This window comes from Bacillus rossius, chromosome 12, assembly GCF_032445375.1.
Source record: "Bacillus rossius redtenbacheri isolate Brsri chromosome 12, Brsri_v3, whole genome shotgun sequence".
In the NCBI taxonomy this organism is placed as follows: Eukaryota; Metazoa; Arthropoda; class Insecta; order Phasmatodea; family Bacillidae; genus Bacillus; species Bacillus rossius.
Genome location: NC_086339.1, coordinates 39,231,972 through 39,250,760, shown reverse-complemented (window position 1 = coordinate 39,250,760; position 18,789 = coordinate 39,231,972). Strand labels below are relative to the sequence as shown.

The window sequence follows — 18,789 nt, the reverse complement described above, 5'->3', positions numbered from 1 at the left end:
TTGGTTCTGGGTTTTGTTTTAAAGATCACTTCCGCCGGGGTCTGTCCCGTTACTGTACAAGGAGTATTTCGGTAAACAAACAAGAACTCTTCTAACCTATGGTGGATGTTTACATGCTTATTTTTGAGTGTTCCATCAATGACCTGTTTCTTCAATGCCTGTTTTAATGTTTGAACCCCCCGTTCTGCTAGTCCATTCGATTTGGGATGATACGGTGGGCTTTTCAACACCTGTATGCCATTTCCTTTACAAAAGGATATGAAGTCTTCAGAGTTAAAGGGAGGCCCATTGTCAGAGACAATAGCACCTGGAATTCCAAAAATGGCAAAACATGAACGTAACCTTTCAATGACCTTCCCCGCTGATGTAGTACTCATGACCCAGGCACTCACCCACTTAGAAAAGTGATCACATAGAATGAGTATTTTTTCTCCTCCTTGGTCCAAGAAATCCAAATGAATTCGCTCCCATACTGAATAAGTTTGAGGCCAGGTCATTGTTGGAATCTCCTTGCGCATATTCTGTGTACATTGGCAGGCTTCACAAGTCTGCACTCTATTTTGAATGTCCTGGTCAACACCAGGCCACCAAACCATACCACGTGCTAACAGTTTCATTCTCACAATTCCTGGATGTTGATCATGTAGCATTTCAATGACTTTCTCTTGTAGCTGTTTTGGTATAATTATTCTATTTCCCCACATAAGGCATCCTTGTTGTAACGACAGTTCATGCCTCCTCATGAAGAATGGCTTCAAGTTTGGATCTGATAACCTATCTGTCCATCCATGTTTTGTGAGTTCTATTACCTTTGCTACTCCTACATCCTGACGTTGAGCTTCACAAACATCATCTGTATTGAGGGGTAAATCAGGAATGTTTGTGAAAGCAAAAATGCAGTTATCTATGCTCCCCGGCAGGGGCAACCTAGATAAGGCGTCTGCATTAGCCATTAATGATCCTTGTCTGTACTCAAGTTTATAATTATAAGCTGCTAAGATAACTGCCCATCTCTGAAGCCGTGCATGTGCTAAGGTAGGAATGGCCTGATCATGGCCCAACAGTCTCTTTAAAGGTTGATGATCTGTCACCAGTACAAACTGATGACCATAAATGTACTTGTGGAAACGTTTTACCGCAAACATTATGGCTAACGCTTCCCTGTCGATTTGTGAATAGTTTTGCTCTGCCTTTGAAAGTGTGCTCGATGCAAAAAGCACAGGTTTGTCATTCCCCTCTATCCTATGGCTTAACACAGCACCAACTCCATATGGGGATGCATCACATGCCACCACAATTTGAGCTGTTGGGTTAAAGTGCGTTAATACCTGATTGGATGTTAACATTTGCTTCGCTGCCTCAAAGGCTGTTTGGCACTCTGCATTCCAAATCCACTTGCTGCCACATTTAGTCAAGTCATACAGGGGTTTCATCTTACTGGACAGCATAGGTAAAAACTTATGGTAGAACTGCAGCAGACCCAGAAAGGATTTTAACTGTGTTACATTTAAAGGTCTGGCTGCTTGTGTAATGGCTTCAGTCTTTTCATCGGTAGGATGAACTCCATACTCATCTATCTTATGCCCTAAATATTCTACTGACTCACCATAGAAGCGGCATTTCGACAGGTTAACTCTAATATTATGATCATTTAACCGCTCTAGTACAGCAAATACTTTTTGCTTGCAATCATCTATTGATGTTCCCACAATCAAAACATCATCTATGTAACATACCACCCCAGGTAATCCTTGCAGCACTCTATCCATAACGGACTGAAATATGGCTGGAGCACTAGCTACGCCATAGGGTAAACTTGTCCACTGAAACAAGCCTAGGTGAGTATTCATTGTGAGGTAAGGCCTAGATTCCTCCCCCACTTCTAACTGCTGATACGCATTGCTCAAATCTAATACAGTGAAAATCTTACCCCCTGTTAACCCAGCAAAAATATCTTCCAATTTTGGTAGCGGGTAACAATCAACATTTAGGACTTTGTTTAAGGCCACCTTAAAATCTACACATACTCTTACACCCCCCTGTTTTTTTGGTACCACCACAATGGGACTAGCCCACTCACTATGTCTTACAGGAATAATTTTACCTACATTCTGCAAATCATGTAGCTGCTTTTCTACCTGCTCTTTAAGTGCGTAAGGCACATCATAAGCTTTGTGAAACACTGGTATTGCCTCCTCTTTGACATTCAGATGGGCCTTAAAATTACGTATGCATCCAGTAGTGTCTGCATTAAATACTCTAGGAAATCTTGTACTCATTTCACTTAGTCCCAGTGTCCCCACTTCAACACATGTGCTTGATACCTCATTGGGACCCTGACCACAACCAATCAATTTACCTACGTTACTTACTGCCTCCAAGTTATTTCTCCAATCAGGTAGAATAGCATCAAGCCATTCTCTTCCCAACAGAGGCAACATGTTTGCTCTCCCTCCTATTACCACGAGGGGCAGTTGATGCTCTCTCCCAGACTGCCCTCTTACATTTACACTGATTTGCCCCAACACTTTGACCTGGTTACCAGTGACTGACTTTAATTCTAAGGCACAATGTTTAAGTACTACCCGTGGAAAATGGTCCTTGTAAGCAGAAACTGGTATGACAGATACACAAGCTCCACTATCTATCTCCATTTTTATCCTTTGACCTTCTACGGAAACCACTGCAGTCAAGGGTTTATTTACACTATTGATATATACTGTTGTGTTCACGGAAGAGTTAACTTGATTAAGATGCAATGCATTAAGTTCCAGAAGCTCGTCACTAGACTCTGCCCCCAGTTCTTTCACCATACGAGAGCGACATACTCGAGCTGCGTGACCTTTCTTCCCACACGAGTAACAGGTCCACTGCCTTGCTGGACATGTCTCATGAGCATGCCTCCGTCCACATCGGAAGCAAGATGATGCTGCTCCGCTTGCCGCTGCTCCACTAGGGTGTTTGGATGTAGACCTGTATGTGGACTTGTAGTCATTATTTCTCTGCTGCCCGCCTCGCGAGTATGTTTCCTGGACTGTACCTTGTTGCTTATCTGTTACTTTGTTGACAGTTTCTGTTACGTCCATTGGCGAAGTTGGCAATGTTGGCTGGAACAACTTTGTCTGCTGTGCGGCCTGTTCCATGCTGCTGGCGATAATGCAAGCCTTGTCAAAGTCTAGGTTAGGTTCACAGATCAGACTACGTTGTATGATTTCGGACCGCAAGCCACATACCAAACGATCCCGTAATGCTTCTTGTAGAAATTTACCAAAGTTACATGATTTTGCCAGGTTTTTTAGTTCTATTATGTATTCAGATACCGATACATTGCTTTGCTGATCACATTTATGAAATCTGAACCTTTCGACTATGATGTTCTTGGCAGGCGAAAAATGTGTAGAAAGCACCTCCAACAATTCTTCAAATTTCTTTGATGTAGGATTGTCTGGTATCAGTATGCTTTTGAGGGTAGCGTACGTTTTGGCCCCCATAAGGGTAATAAATAGTGGCACCTTGGCATCTTCTTTGATTTCATTCACTACAAAAAACTGTTTTAGCCTTTCCACGTACGAATCAAAGTCCTCTGTCTGCGCATTATATTCTCCAATATGTCCCAGCAACCCCATGTTTACATTTTCATGTGCGGTACGTGAAAGTGAACAAAATGTGGCCCGCCTTACTCACAATACACCCCACTGTTGTTGTAATGCACTCCCATAAATTACCGCACATCGCCGATCCCATCCTCGTCGCCAATTGTTAGGTTCTTTATTACTATTCCCAAAGGAAATCACACACTCGTCTACACATCACAAAACCACCATCTTGGCCCGTCATACACTACCTTTTTCGTCCGCCCTTGCTGCCAACCGTTATACACTACAACTATAAACCCTCACATAACTTTACCTTCACTATTTAATAAAATTTTGTATTAAGTTATTTTCAATACTTCCTTCATTAAACCAGATTTTGGCGACAACAGCAACGATAAAGTATGCGAGAAACCAAGCGAAATTTCCCATGAATATACAATATTTGGCAGTTACACATATTTAATTATGTAAAGTAAATAAAGGCTTTTAAACAATCTTTAGACGTCTCATCGAAATATTTTTCTTCTCTGAATATGCAGGACCAGTGTGAACATATTATAAAAATAAAATTCGATAAATGTGCACAATAATAGATTCAAATAATCCGCCTTATTATAAAAATTCCGCCAAGCATAGGTTATAGCACAATTGATACCATTGCGTTAAATTAAAATAGTTACCATAGATATTTAGTCGTAAAACCAGCACTTTCGTGGGAAGCCTTCATTACACAGACGAGAGAGCCATACCCGAAGTTCCCCGAAGTTCATGCTCGCTTTTTTTTCTTTCCGTTCTATCTAATTGTATAAACCGGTGTGGCATTACATTTTGCAGTCGATTAGGATAGGTTAGCTACATTATAAATACTTAAAAACATTGTGGATGGTTGGTTATATTAAGTAAGTATAGCTACATTAAAAATACTGTAAAATCATTTTATGGTTGCTTAGCAAATAACTTTTTAACATGTAGCTAGGAAACTGTTTACATGATTTCACAGTATCTTTAATGTAGCTATCCTAACCAAATCAACTGTCCACAATATTTTAAAGTATTTATAATGTAGCCAACCTAACCTAATTGACCATTAGTTATCATGAGTTGTCCAAAATAAACATTCACAGAGTATGGGGCGTCCCGAGAATATTTGTGGAAGACAAAGACTTCCTAGATTTTATACGGCATGAAAAATATTCAAATCCATAAGTACATTTCTTCAATTAGGTATTTTCCTCTTAAAACAATTAAAAATAAATACCGTTGCCTTGTTTATGGTCTTTCCTTTTATCAACACCGCCATATTTATTTACAATGAACAAAAAAAAACCGAAGATGTACGATTGGGCGTTTGGCTCTCTCGTCTGTGAAAATAAGGCTTCCCCACTTTCGTGCCTTCCACAGGGAAACTGGTAGTTCAAACAGTGATGCCAACTTGGGGGTTTCCCCCCCAAATTTAGGGGGAAACAAGATGTCCAGGGTTTTTTTTAGGGGGTACTTTATTCCAGAATTTTTTTTCTCTACAAACACACTTTTTGCTCAATTATTATCGGTTGCCTTGAAAATATGTTTAAACTAATGCCGTATTTCGTGTCTTGTACTAAGCAAGACGCAGGTGGCGCTGGTGGCTGAATTTACCAATAACAACTTACTGCTCAAGTCAAGAGAACGTAGTGCGATATCCAGGCCGATGCCTTCGACGAAATATTAGAAGCTTATCCCAATGACATTTAATAATATTGTGTTAGAAGGGAAAAAAAAGGAGACATTGAAGCAATTCGTTTTTTTATTTTAATTCTGTCTCGTTTAATTTGATTAACATATATCAATCATTGATTAACATATATAAATATGTAAAATGTACTCACATAAATACAACAGCTATTTTTTACTACTTCAACGTATTTTTAATTCATTTTTGAAATTACCTCTCAAACCAAGTGTACAACAAAAACTTTAGGGGTTTTTGATCGACATTTAGGGGTATTTGAAGTTGGTCCTAGGGGGAACATTTTGTAGGAGTTGGCATCACTGAGTTCAAAGGAGGAATACGAAAGAGAGAAAACTGACGTGTTTGGGAATTCACTTTTTTCTCCTTACAAAATTTAAACACCAATGTCAGTATTAAGGTATTAATTCCCACGTACCGTTTTTTAAGATCGTAGTTGAGTATTGTTTCGATGACTTTTTTTAATGTTAAAACTGAAAAACAAAATAAATATTTTAATGTAATTTTTGTGTAGGTTAAGTTTTCGTAATATTTTTTTTGGCGATGTATAGATAGTATTAATTTTGTTTCTCTAATAATAATAATGGTAAAATTGTGTTCATTCCTGATTATTACTTATTTTAGGTATTCACTTCATAGGAACGTAGTTTCAGGAAGGGCTACAGAATGGGAACAGGTTCAGAGGTTGGTATAGAAAGGGAGGAAGGCAATGGTGTTAGGAGAACTTTGAAGTGAACAGGAAGGAAAGTAAAGGAAAAGGTCTCACTTTGGTGGGGACCCTGTCTGGTTACGGAAATAAAAGAGCTGGAGAAGGTACAGCGCAGGGCAGCGAGATGGGAAGGGGACGAGGGAGAGAGACAGACTGTCAATGATGATCTAGGAACCGGGGTAAGTAGAAAGGCTGGTGAGACCGAGCAAGTGGCTGGGGAAAGCTGGGAGAGGTTGCACAGAGGTGGGTACATAGCGAGAGAAGAGACCATGAGTGGATGATGCAGAGGAAGTGGAGGCATACAGAAAGATGGAAGCATACATTGCTGGTGAGGACGGGGCAGAGTGGAATGGGCTCGAGGGAAAAGCATTGGAAGTGAGGGGTGGAATGACTTCAAGAATAAGTGTCAAGAAATGGGAGAATGAAAAAAAATGGCGGGGAGCAGGGGAACCCTTGTCATCGGACGAAATCCCAATTGCAGGTGTCGCTATATTTAAATTCAATTTAAAAAAAAATCCAACAAATTAAAATCCTACAATTTTAATCTGAATACCTGGTTGCTTAAATTCATCAAATTATTTCTTGATGTAGGTAATTCTACAAGACAGTTAGTTGCCTTGAGGGTTGTACATCTAGTTTTGATCCCCAAATTGTTAAATCACTCAATAAGTTATTGAGAGAAAAGTGATGATGGGTAGGTGTGTCATGTTATTAGTGTGCTCTTGTGTTAGTTTTTACGTACAGTGTGTTGCAGCACAATGGGCTCAGAAGAAATTGATGGAATTGATATGGACCGAGTGCCCTTGGATGCACTCAGCATCCCCACGCGTCAGTTGCTCTCTATGATGCTGAATCCCGTCAAGGTGATACCTACTGATGATGACTTGCAAAGGTGAGATACATTAAATCAGTGGCTGGAGTGGTAATTTGTTACTATTATCGAGCAGTCATGAAAAAAATTTTATTTTACAAATGGTGTTTTCATTTCTAACTAATGTCCGTATTTTATTCATGGAAAGGGACGTTTAGATTTCGGTGGAAATTGTGAGGTAAAAACTAAAAGGTAGGTGAATAAATAAGTAAATAGTAACGGAAGTGAAAAGTTGGTTAGGTTGTCAACTACAATAATTATGTGTTACTCAATAAGTTCATTAATATATATATTTTTGTTATTTTGTAGTTAAAATGAGGACATTTTGTGTTCTACTTTTTCCAGAATGAGCAATAACATATTTTTAATGCTACTAACCTAACCAACTGTTCATACTAATTTATATTATTTTGAATGTAGCTAACCTAACCAACTCTGTACACAATTCAAAGTATTTTAAATTATTATTATATTATTTAAACTATTAAGATTTTAATAGAAAATTATAAACACCCCTTTCCCTTAATAATCTAGGAACTGTAGTTGTAAACAAAAATACCATTTTTTTTTTAATTTTAATTATGCCATGGTTAAACGAACAAGTTGCCCCTGGAACAACCAATACCTTCTTCGTGGTAAACTTCTGGCTTCTACAGTATGCTGTAGGTGTTGCATCAACTTTTTATTTCATAATAGTTAGTGTAAAACTTTAAATTTTTGTATCATGTAGCTAGAATTGTAAACATTTTAAAATCAAATTGTCATTGTGTTTTATATTTTATCTATATAGACTTACCAGTGTAAGATTACTTGCACCACTAGTCCCAAAGAAGGGAAGAGCACTCATTTCCAGAAAGGACAGGGATCAATTGGAATGAGTTGGAAAAGTTAATACTCGCTCGTTTTTATACTCCAGTTTTATTTTTAGCTATAATATACATAAAAAAATTTACTTATGCTTTTGAATTAAAAACAAAAAAAAAACTTTAGCTACTCATAAAGAACACACATTAAAATTAGTGTGGAAGTGGGTCATGAAAAAAAGAAACTTTTAAATGGATCTCTAAACTGGTTTTAATTTGAATAAATTTTTTTTTTCACATTAACTCTTTGAACTCCTTTGTTGAGCCAGTTTCGCCATCCTTATTTCCTGTTCCCATTCTTTGTCGAATCTGGCTCTCCCGACCCTTGCATAGAACAGGGTCACATGATTCAAGAAATTGGAGAGATACGCTTGAAAAATAGTTGGAACAGGATTTAAAAAAAAAAAATATGGCAAACCTGATTTCGAAATTGGAGTGCAAAGGGTTAAAACTGCATGTTGAGTAGATTCCAGAGAGATGCTCGAGACGGCCGGTTGGTTGTGTGCAGGGACTGGAGGGGGCTGGCCCACCTGGCGGGCCTGGGCGGCCAGCTCATGCCGCTCCTGCGGGCCTCGGCCGACAGCACGGGCGACGTGCTCTCTCGGTGGCAGGACGGGACCGCGGGCCGGCTGGTGGCCGCCCTGGGCCGGCTCGACCGCTGGGACGTCGTCGACGACTCTGCCCAGCTGATGGGTGAGCTCCGGCCCCTCCCCGACTTCACCGACCTAACTATGTGGCCGTAACCGAGGTTTCCAATGAATTATATTATTAGAAGTTGATGTGCAGTTTTAGTTTTGTCGCACTACCAGGGTGAACTTATGGAAAAAAAAAATTTACATGGACTTCCCTGGGGTGCCTGGGCCCCGGGGATTTTGTTTCTCCCCCCCCACCCCCCCCCCCCCCCCCCGCTGTTCCCTTCTCGATGACCCTGGGAAGAACAACCAGGTTGAAACGGTTGTAAGGGTTCGGTAGTCATGGGAGCTGCGATAATTTTCTTAAGACTGCAGTTGTACAGTTGTAGCAGCAGTGCAGAATGTGTGTTAAGGCTCTGTGTAGTTACTGTTAATTAAGCAATTTTCTTGTGAATATACTCCAATAGCTCTCAACATTAATTTTGAGTTATAAAAGTTCACACAAGTGGTGATAATCATGAAGGCTTGCATGATTTTCTGCTTTTAGATTATATTAAATAAATGTTTTTAAGAAAATTAGATAGGAAACATAAAAATTACAAGATAGTTATTGTAAACTATTTACAGAAAAAATTGCAAATACATTACAGGAAAACAAAATAACCAACATGGTGCATGAGCAAGAGCCTTAAATGTGTATCCTCCCTTTCAAAACTTTTTTATTTGTTTTGTATTTGCAACTGTGGCTCATCTTTTTATGTATTTGGGAAGTTCTTGGAAGTAGCATATAGTGTGACTTTCTTGTTTACTTTCTTTTTCAGTAGTGCTATTGGGGGTTGGCATGTTGTGTAACACAAGTGCCACTTTCAGTGTAAATGTTTTTGCCTTGTGACTTGAAGGGTCTCTCCTACTTGGGCACTTATACTATGTGCAGTTCATCAGGAAAAAAAAAAACACATTTTGTTAACTATTTGGGATATCCTAGTTGTGTCTGTTTACAAAAAGCATTTAAGAATAAGTGGAGGGTGGTTGAATAGTTTTTTCCCAATATTTTAATATTTTTAAACTGTATTTTTAAAAGTGAAAATAGTTTAACTTGTGTTTTCAGAGTAATTTTCAGGCATGAAACATTTGGTACAGACTCTTAAAAGCACTCTAGGGATTTCATTACACCTTTATCTTCATTTCTTCACCATATAATGTTATGGGTACTGTTTAAATCCCACAGTAGCTCTGCGGACGACAAGCCTTGTGCTTGGATGCGATAGCGTGCCGGAAGCACCAGCTAGCATTGTACATACTTATCATCCCACCTCACTAACAAAATACACCCCTGATATGGTGGGCCCCTTAAGGGGAAGAATTAGGATCCCTGATATACCATCTTGGTTTCAATAGGTTTTAGGCAGTAAACAATTTTCATTTGTGTAATTCTAAAAATTTGGCTTTGTTAAAGCATAGTACATACACAGTATGTTCACACTTGTAACTTGTCGTTTAGGTTTACGGACATATGCTTCTTAGCAAAAATTTGCTTGCTTTGGCATTCCCTACAACCCATTAACTTTATGCCGAGCAAATTCCAAACATCTGGTGTAATTTAATGGAATGCCAAATGTTAATAGTGTTTTGCTGCTACAAATAGTTTACCTTGGAAAGTCATTGGGGATGATATTACAACTGTAATAATAGTGTCAATACTGTATACACTGTGTCATGACCTTTTAAAATCTCTTATCATCCCACCTCACTAACATAAATACACCCCTGATATGGTGGGCCCCTTAAGGGGAAGAATTAGGATCCCTGATATACCATCTTGGTTTCAATAGGTTTTAGGCAGTAAACAATTTTCATTTGTGTGATTCTAAAAATTTGGCTTTGTTAAAGCATAGTACATACACAGTATGTTCAACTTGTAACTTGTCGTTTAGGTTTACGGACATATGCTTCTTAGCAAAAATTTGCTTGCTTTGGCATTCCCTACAACCCATTAACTTTATGCCGAGCAAATTCCAAACATCTGGTGTAATTTAATGGAATGCCAAATGTTAATAGTGTTTTGCTGCTACAAATAGTTTACCTTGGAAAGTCATTGGGGATGATATTACAACTGTAATAATAGTGTCAATACTGTATACACTGTGTCATGACCTTTTAAAATCTCTTAACGTGTGATCTTTACCTTAACGAAGGCAAAGTTTTCAATATGAAAGGCTGCATAATTGTCAAGGCATGTCTTCCCCTTAAGGGCTCCGCCTACCCGGGCACACACACGGCGTGCAGAGCTTCAGGAAAAACAACGCGATTTCTTAATTAACTAGTCAAAATATCCGGGTGGAGTCTGCTTACGAAAAGCATTTAAGAGTTCGCCGAGGACCGAAAAGTACTTTTGAGTTCCGATTAAAGTTTTAAATTGTATTTTCAGAAGAGTTAAAAAATGGCTGAAACCCTTGTTTTCAGAGTAATTTTTAGGTATGAAACAACCCACACAGACTCTTGAAAGCACTTAAGGGACTTGCATGACCCCTTTATCTTCATTTCTCCACAATATAATGTTACGGTCACCGCTCAAATTTCACAGTTATCCTGTGACGACGAGAAGACTGCGCGCCAGTTCAGAGCCTTGCGCTTAGAGGAGACACCGCGCTAGAAGCACCGGCGAGCATCGCGCTTATCAATCCGCCTCACTAACACACATACACCCCTGACGAGGCGGGCCCCTTAAAGAGGAAAAAGTTAATATTGAACAATTAAGCAGGTTCTCATGTAATAGCAATAAGTGATTATTGTTAGAAACCTTCCTTTCAGCCAAGGATGCTGCAGCGTACGCAAGACTGCAGGAGCATTCAGAATCCTCTGCTCCTGTGCTGGATGCTGAGGAGGACAGCCAGATACTCACAGTCGGTGAGTGGCCGGCTTCGCACTGTGCCTCAGTATTGTCACTGTCCCTTCAGGCTTCTCTTCTTCTTTTAATCTTCTCTTAGGGCAAATTATTGGTGTACAAAGCCACTAGCTTTGAACTGTTTAGAGAGCGCTTTTAAAAACGTAAGGAGATAATAGCATATTTGAAAAAGGTTTTGTGTGGTACAGTATTTTCAAGTGTGATGGCTTACCAGGCTATGTAATAGGTGCAATCCTCTAGGAAAATGAATACGTACTGTTTCACTTACCTTATAGATATAGATGCTAGGGGATAAGTGAAGCAGCGTCTTTTACCGTTTTCACAGGGAGAATTCTCTGCCAAATTAAAAACCTTTTCAAAGTGGACAAAAGCAGTAACATGTTAATTACAGTTTGGAAAATATTTAAAAGTAATTTGGAACTCGAAAGAGCATTAAGAAGTAGTCACTTATTCCATATTGTGCCATAAAATTTGGTGGTTACGCTCAAATTTCTGTTGAGACACAGTCTAAAACCTTTTCATGGCATTTGATAGTGTAATGTATAATTTTAATGGACTAGTGCTTTAAATTAAGTTTCGACTTTGGTTTGTCACACTGGAATTCTGGTCAGGCGACGTCCAGCGACTGAAGCAAGGCCTGAAGCCACAGAACTACGATGCCTTCCTCTTGTTTGCCGACGAGGACCAAGATTTTGCAGAGGAAATTGTAAAGCAGTTGGAAGATGGATACCATTTTAAGGTACATCAGTTCATACTTTGTGTGATTTTGCTCATAACTGTTAATTAATTAAGAACTATAACTTAATTTAACGTACAGCTAGGCTGAAATTCATGGTTTCCACAAACTATTAACTAACTGTACAGTTCTTTTAAAGTAAATATATCTTGGGAATTTAATGCAGTCAGTAGTGGAATGTATTGGAAGTGGAAATAATTTAAAGGGAAAGATGAGTAATAGGAGACTGAATACTCATAGACTGCTGCTTATAGAAAGACACTTGCTATCACTAATCAACTGCATAATTTACTAAAATAAAGCAAGATAACACATTCTTGCAATATTTCAGTTTGTTATGACGTCGGCCCAAAGGCCTCCTTAACTCTTACAGGCCTATATGTCACGCCAATGCCTTCTCCTGCCGAGTGTTGCTTCGTGGAAGTGTTTCTACTTGCCGAGGGTGCAGTGTAGACTTGTGTTTCCTTTTGTATGTACTTATTTTGTATTGTATTTCATTTCAGATTAATTTGTTTTTTTAGTTCATATTACATTTATTTTATTCGTATTATTCACCGGGCGCCTAGGCCGTGGTTCTCCGCCTGTGGCCAATCCGCGGGCTCGCGGAGGGGGGGAGTCAAGGTCGCGGCACGTGGGAGGGGAGTCGCTTGCGTGGCACGTGGGAGAGCAGTCGCGCTCGAGAGACGCAGGGAGGTGGACGCAGGGAGACGTCGCTCCACAGCTAGGCCTTTTTAGTCGCGATTACAGTACAGGTTGGACGCCCCTTGCAGTGTGCGGGAAAATTAAAGTGCGCGGAACCGGGCATCGCCCTTATTGAGATTGCCACAGGCGGGACCGCGGTAGCCCCATGTAAAGGGTATGTTTTATCGTGCATAAAACCATAAAAACTTCATTCGGACTTTATTTCCTGAAGTCATCCTGGGCAGGCTAGATCCCTTAGGCCACGAGGCACGAACCCTAATCTACCGCCCCTGAGTAGCCGGAGACGCGCCACTAATAACAGGGACTAGCCGCGGCCTTGTCAGTTAATCGCACTATCTGGTTGCTGTAGACAAGAGCAGTAACTTTATGCTTTTTCTTACACTCCATTTGAAATCAAAGTCACATAAAATCAAGGGAAAACATGACAGTAGTTGTTTGTTGTTGATACTATATACGTAATACTAATAGTACTATATAACAATTATTTGGCTACCCATGATCTAAGTTTATTTAAAGTCAATAATGAATATAAGAAAAATTAATTACATCTCAAAAGTACATGAGTACTTTCGTATGACCATTTACCAGATTTCCACCAAAGGATGTTAAGTATCTGATATTGTGGAAGCTAAGTATGTCTCTTCAAAGGTGTCTCACTTTAAAGTAACAATACTTTATAAAGTACTTTCATTATTACTAGAGACCTGAAAAATTCGCGGATTCATTTCGTGTGATGCTAAAAATCAAATAATTATACCTTAGTGCTGCTTCTGCCATTGGTCCACTGTTAATCTGGAGGACTGGGGGCCAATTAGAGACCCTCACTCATAGAAGTGTCGAATCACAGGCCACCCAGTCGAGACGACTCACAAGTCAACAGCCAATGTACAGGTGGCATTTGCCCGAGTGTGTAGAGGATATTGGAGTCTATCCTGAAGGTCATTGAACCCACAAATTTTTCCTGTCTCTAATTATTACGTACCAAGACCGTGGTATTTTCAAGCATTTGTTATGAGCTGCCCCTGTAGAGGGAACTGTCAGAAAGTGTCTTGTGCTCTCTCTGCCTGCGCAGCTGTGCGTGAAGCACCGGGACCTGGTGGGCGGCTTGGCTTTTGAGCACAAGGCGATAATGGACCTTATCGCTGAGCGCTGCAACCGCCTCGTCGTCATCATCTCCGAGGACTTCCTGAGGAGCCAGGCCAACCAGTTCTTCGTGACGTTCGCACAGGCGCTGGGGATCGGTACGGACGTTGCCTCTGCCTCCAAGACACAGTGGTTGGCTTGGTGCCTTATGAACTGCCTGTTTTTGTTCTTTCAATGTCTACTCATTATGTATTCATCATTTACATTAATAAAAAGAGAGAATTTGTCTGTAGTTCACGTAGCGATAAAACGTAGAGGCCTAGAGCTGTGAAATCTGGTACACATTCTCTAGAAAGGGACCATTTGCACCTCAATTTATTTCTGAAATTCGACCTAGTTTTTTTAGTTTGGCTTCATTTTTAAAATTTTTTTAACCATATTTTAATTATTATCTTAATAGCGTCAGCTATTGCATTTTTAATGATGCTTTCTTCGTCTCCTGGCAGTGACTACTGATTGTTGATGTCTCATTCACTGCAAATCTTGATCCAGTATTTCCATTATCATATTTACCATAATACTGACACTGTAGTGTTGGTTGAATAAATTTAAATTTGAAGGCTCTTAAAAACTGTTTAATTCGAGATGGTGTCTTTGGTTTATTTTAGTTCTAACAAATTTTTTGTTTCATAAATTCATTTTAAAAATCAGATTTATTATTTTTTTTTTACCCATGAGGGACATGAATAATGAGCAGTGCGAGAGACTGTAGACTGTCGTAGTGAAGTGTAGGTGCATAAACTAGTGAATAATATTCAGCACTGGATGATTTTAATCCCTCCTAATTAAATGAGGAGGCTTTATTATTTTATTTATTAGCTCAACAGTGTTTTAGTTCCAAGGGGGTTTATTGGAGAGAAATGGGCAGTGGCCTCCGTCACCCCTCCCATAGGACCACTGAGTGAGTGACGTGAAGATCACCAGGTTGTAATGGTTCGGTCTGTGTGCAGATCAGAGGCGTCGGAAGGTAGTGCCTATCCTGTACAAACAGTGCAAGTTACCTGCAGACCTCAGCTACTACTTCCTCCTGGACTACACCCGGTCCGGGCGCTTGTGGGACTTCTGGAAGAAACTGTGCGACTCCATTCACACCCCAGAGTCCAGAGCATCGTGAGTACTTGAAGGGGAAAAAAAATTTCCTGCGTATTAAGCTCTCAAATTGTCACGAGACCTATCGATAAACACAATTTTACCCTTTAAATAAGTTTTTTCCGGTAATTAGCATAATTTCTAAGTCCCCTGAGAAAATTATTAACAGGGATACTCTCTGGAACGAAACTACATTCATTTATTTTGTGTGTGTTGAGTGAGTTGACTTAGAGCACACTCACACCAGTAAATAATTTTGCATTTATTTAAATATATAAAATATTTAACTATAAAAAAATTACACAATTCAAACAAATACAATAAATGAAACTTGAATATTAAATTTAAATAACAATTTTAAGTGATTATTTGAAGCACTTGGTGTTATTTGACGAACGTGAGACATTGAAAGGGTTGTTGATGCACTGTGGACTGTGTGTCGCAGGCTGGGACAACCGGAGCGTGAGGACACGGGACAGACGGACCGCAGCGAGGTGGAAGAGCAGAAGCTGGTCTCCAGCAGCGACTTGAAGCTGCCCTCCACGGTGACTGCCTCCGTCAGTGAACTCAACCTTGTGAGTTTCACTTATTTGGAGCACATGTCAAAAGTTATTTATACTATGTTCTGTCAATGGACGTTAATTATGTTTTTTTTTGGCAGCATCAAATATTCTTCTGATTTCAACCTTAAAACATCAAACTTAAAACAACCCCTAATACTTACTTGCATGAGATTTGTTCTTCCCGCCAAGGGCCCAGATTTGTTTTGTAAGCTCTATAGGGATTGACTGGTTCAAGTACCAATCACATTTACAATTTTAGGGATATTTTATTGCAAAAATAAGAAGAAAAAGTTATTAACTGTGCTAATACATTTTGTTAGGATTAAATATAATTGAAAGTCTTCATTCCATGTTTGGCTATTAAAATATGTATAACCAGCAAAAAAATTTTCTTGTGATAAAACATAATTTATCCCTCATTTATTTTTATTTTTATTGTGGTAGATATCCTTTTTTGTTTACTTTAGTATGATTTTTATTTATTATTTCTTAAGAAGTAAATTTAGCTGGTGTTTACATGTTTTTTCTTTATTAGTTTTTCCTGTATTTTTTTTAACTTAATTTTCAAAACAGGTGATTTCAGTGTTTTGTCTCTATTTTAACAAAATCAAGTTTGTTTATAACATGGTACATACTATGATGCTTCTTAATACATACATGTTTCGCTACAATAATGTTATTTTGACTGTGATGCATGCTACATTTTCACAACAAAGTAATTTGTATTAAACAACATGTTTTCTCATAGCAATATTGAAAATAGATATGCAAAAGTTTGTGTTTGAAAAAAATGTACGAACATCAGTTAAGTAAAAACAAGCTAAAGATAGATTAACAAATCACACACATTTAAATTCATCATTTTTATAAATTTGGTTCATATATTTTGGTAGTCTTCAGGCCAAAAATAATGACTTCAATTTACTTGTACTAAAAAGTAAAAAAAAAAAAAAATGTTTTGAGCGTAAGTTTAGCTTAAATGCTGTTTAATTTCGGGTTTTAACTTGTGCATTTTGGTGTTACATGAATGTAGTAACATACTTCACAGTTTTTGAATTTTAATCGCAATTCCCAGTAAAATCTCAACTCCTTTATTAATGTAATATTTCTTCAATTGCAGTTGGAGACTCAGCCCCTTTCTAAGAAGTATACTAGCATGGAAAATCTTGGTTCAAGGAGTTTCACATCAAAGATCAAGAAAGCCTTTAGGCCATCAAAGTTACTAAAGCTGAAGAAAAATAAAAAACAGGCAGCATTATCATGACCCACGAGGAAGTTTGCACGTGCCAGCATCAACTGCCTTGCAGTGCAGAGAATTTTTGCATAAGGGTGTATATTGCTTGGCTGGGAAGTCAGTCAACTGTGGGTGCGGTTTACGGCGGTGACCCAGTGTTAGGGTCTGGCTCTTAAGTGGTATTACGTACGATACATTCATATTAATATTTTTATACTGTCTGTTGCCATATCGCCAATCTTTTAAATGTCATTTTATAAAATGTTCTTAGTTCTGTGCTCCTTAAGGCTCAGCTTCACCCACCATTTTCATGCCTTTTTCTTTTTTAATTCCTACTGAATACATATTACTAGTGATGGGCACCATCGAATAAAAACTATCTACTGAATCGATAGTTCAAAACTATTTGCAACTAACAAGAAAATGTTGATTAAAATTAGTCATTATAGTCATCCACTTGTTCCAGGCCATTCGGTATGTTTTTTTTTTGTGTAGTTTACAGTTTTACAATTACAATGCAAGCCATGTCTTAAGAGGTAATACCATTATTCAATTCATGAGGTTAGTTTTGTAAGATGGTTTTAAGCCCAGCAATACAGTTATAGTTTATTATAAATAATTTTTTTTTTCATTACTTTGTGCTCTCAGTTAAAATTTTTTTGAAATGTTTGCATTATCAGTAGAATAAATTTAAACAATATTAACAGCACAAATGAAACATAAGCTAGCTGAATTTCTTTAAATATCATGGTTTTAGTCGTTATAAAAATTGCCTTTGTTCCCAATATCAGCTGTTTCCTATTTACTTTACCAATAATTACAAATAATTTTCAGATATAATACCTATGGAGCTTGTAAATAAACTGAATCAAACATGACAGTTCCCTGGGCACAAAAGTGCGACTCTCTATACTGTTTTACCAGAGTAGGGTAAAGCATTCCACTTACTGTATTTACCCACATATGGATCACATATTTTAGGCCAAATTTTAGTGTAAAAAAGTGTACTGCAACCCATATGTGAATTTTGGGTTTACAAAAAAATAATATTGTGCTGTATGGTTGAATGTGTGTAAATAACTAACCTATGTTGATTCAAAAAAATATTCAATAAGTATAAATTGTTTAATCAAAATATCTCGGCAGTCAAACGAAGTTCCGTGAACAGCGCAGGTAACGTGTCTGCTGCGCTGCAAGGACGCTGATAAGAAAATCTAAAAGTAAAACAGCCAAGAGAGAGCAAAAGTGTTTGAATGTGTGCGAGGTCATATAGCAGTGTTGAAGGTTTTCCCTCCCTCTCTTTGTAAATTTCCTGTGAACTGGCACCCACACAATTAACATGTCTATCTTGACAGGTGTCCATGATGCAACTGTGCCTAATCTTTTGAGATTTCCACACGAGCACCTTTCATATTCCTTCAGCCTCGCAGTAAACTCCGCGCTAGTTTTTATTGATGGAACTGACCGAGTAGTTTGCCACCTCTTCTCTCTCAGCACTAAAGGGATGGGTAAATAAAGTAAAATGCAATGGAGGAAAGGGAAATAACGGTATAAAAACCATTGCCTTCTCCGGCATGGTGGGTGAAGCCAGCAGCATAAATGATTTAACAGTTGCAATGGATGATGATGTAATGACCAAAAGTTTGTGTTATACAAAATATATTACATTATTATAAATTGTGTTAATGTGTACAGAACTGTTTTATATATATAGAAATACATTTGTTTTTTTTAAACATACTTAGTTTTATTGACTTAAGTGTTCTTTGCATTCACAAACAAGTAGAGCTAGTAAATATTTTCTGTATTTGAGGCCCTAGAGTCAACACACTGAGCTGAGAAAGAGTTTAGGTACGTCAGTACAATGCTGCAACTGTGCTACCTAGGGGCCAGGAGACTTGTTTGTGATAAGATTATGGTAAAGTGTGCACTGATAACTTGTATTAAACAAATAAACCCTTTATTAGGACATCTTTGATGTGTGTAGAAATCATACAGAACCCAAACCACTTTTCAAGAA

The 18,789-nt window shown here is 38.4% G+C and overlaps 1 protein-coding gene across 6 annotated transcripts; it reads left to right on the top strand.

Annotated features, from left to right (window-relative positions):
• The first annotated feature begins 5,626 nt into the window (after positions 1-5,626).
• Positions 5,627-18,505, top strand: LOC134537859 (myeloid differentiation primary response protein MyD88). Of its 6 annotated transcripts, none has more exons than XM_063378738.1 (9): positions 5,627-5,722; positions 6,786-6,923; positions 8,274-8,458; positions 11,209-11,304; positions 11,914-12,041; positions 13,813-13,981; positions 14,834-14,993; positions 15,418-15,547; positions 16,656-18,505. In XM_063378738.1, the coding sequence occupies exons 1-9, from the start codon at positions 5,709-5,711 to the stop codon at positions 16,797-16,799; spliced, it is 1,164 nt and encodes a 387-aa protein (XP_063234808.1). In that variant the 5' UTR covers positions 5,627-5,708; the 3' UTR covers positions 16,800-18,505. The 6 variants fall into 6 exon arrangements, with proteins under 6 accessions (XP_063234808.1, XP_063234809.1, XP_063234810.1 ...); XM_063378739.1 differs by having other exon boundaries at positions 5,635-5,722; positions 6,776-6,923; XM_063378740.1 differs by having other exon boundaries at positions 5,639-5,710.
• The last annotated feature ends 284 nt before the right edge of the window (positions 18,506-18,789 follow it).

Bases quoted from the DNA above. Each gene is read 5' to 3' on its own strand.
- LOC134537859 (XM_063378738.1), top strand. The intron at 8,459-11,208 runs GTGAGCTCCGGC...CCTTCCTTTCAG, and splicing joins CGACTCTGCCCAGCTGATGG to CCAAGGATGCTGCAGCGTAC. The intron at 13,982-14,833 runs GTACGGACGTTG...GTCTGTGTGCAG, and splicing joins CGCACAGGCGCTGGGGATCG to ATCAGAGGCGTCGGAAGGTA.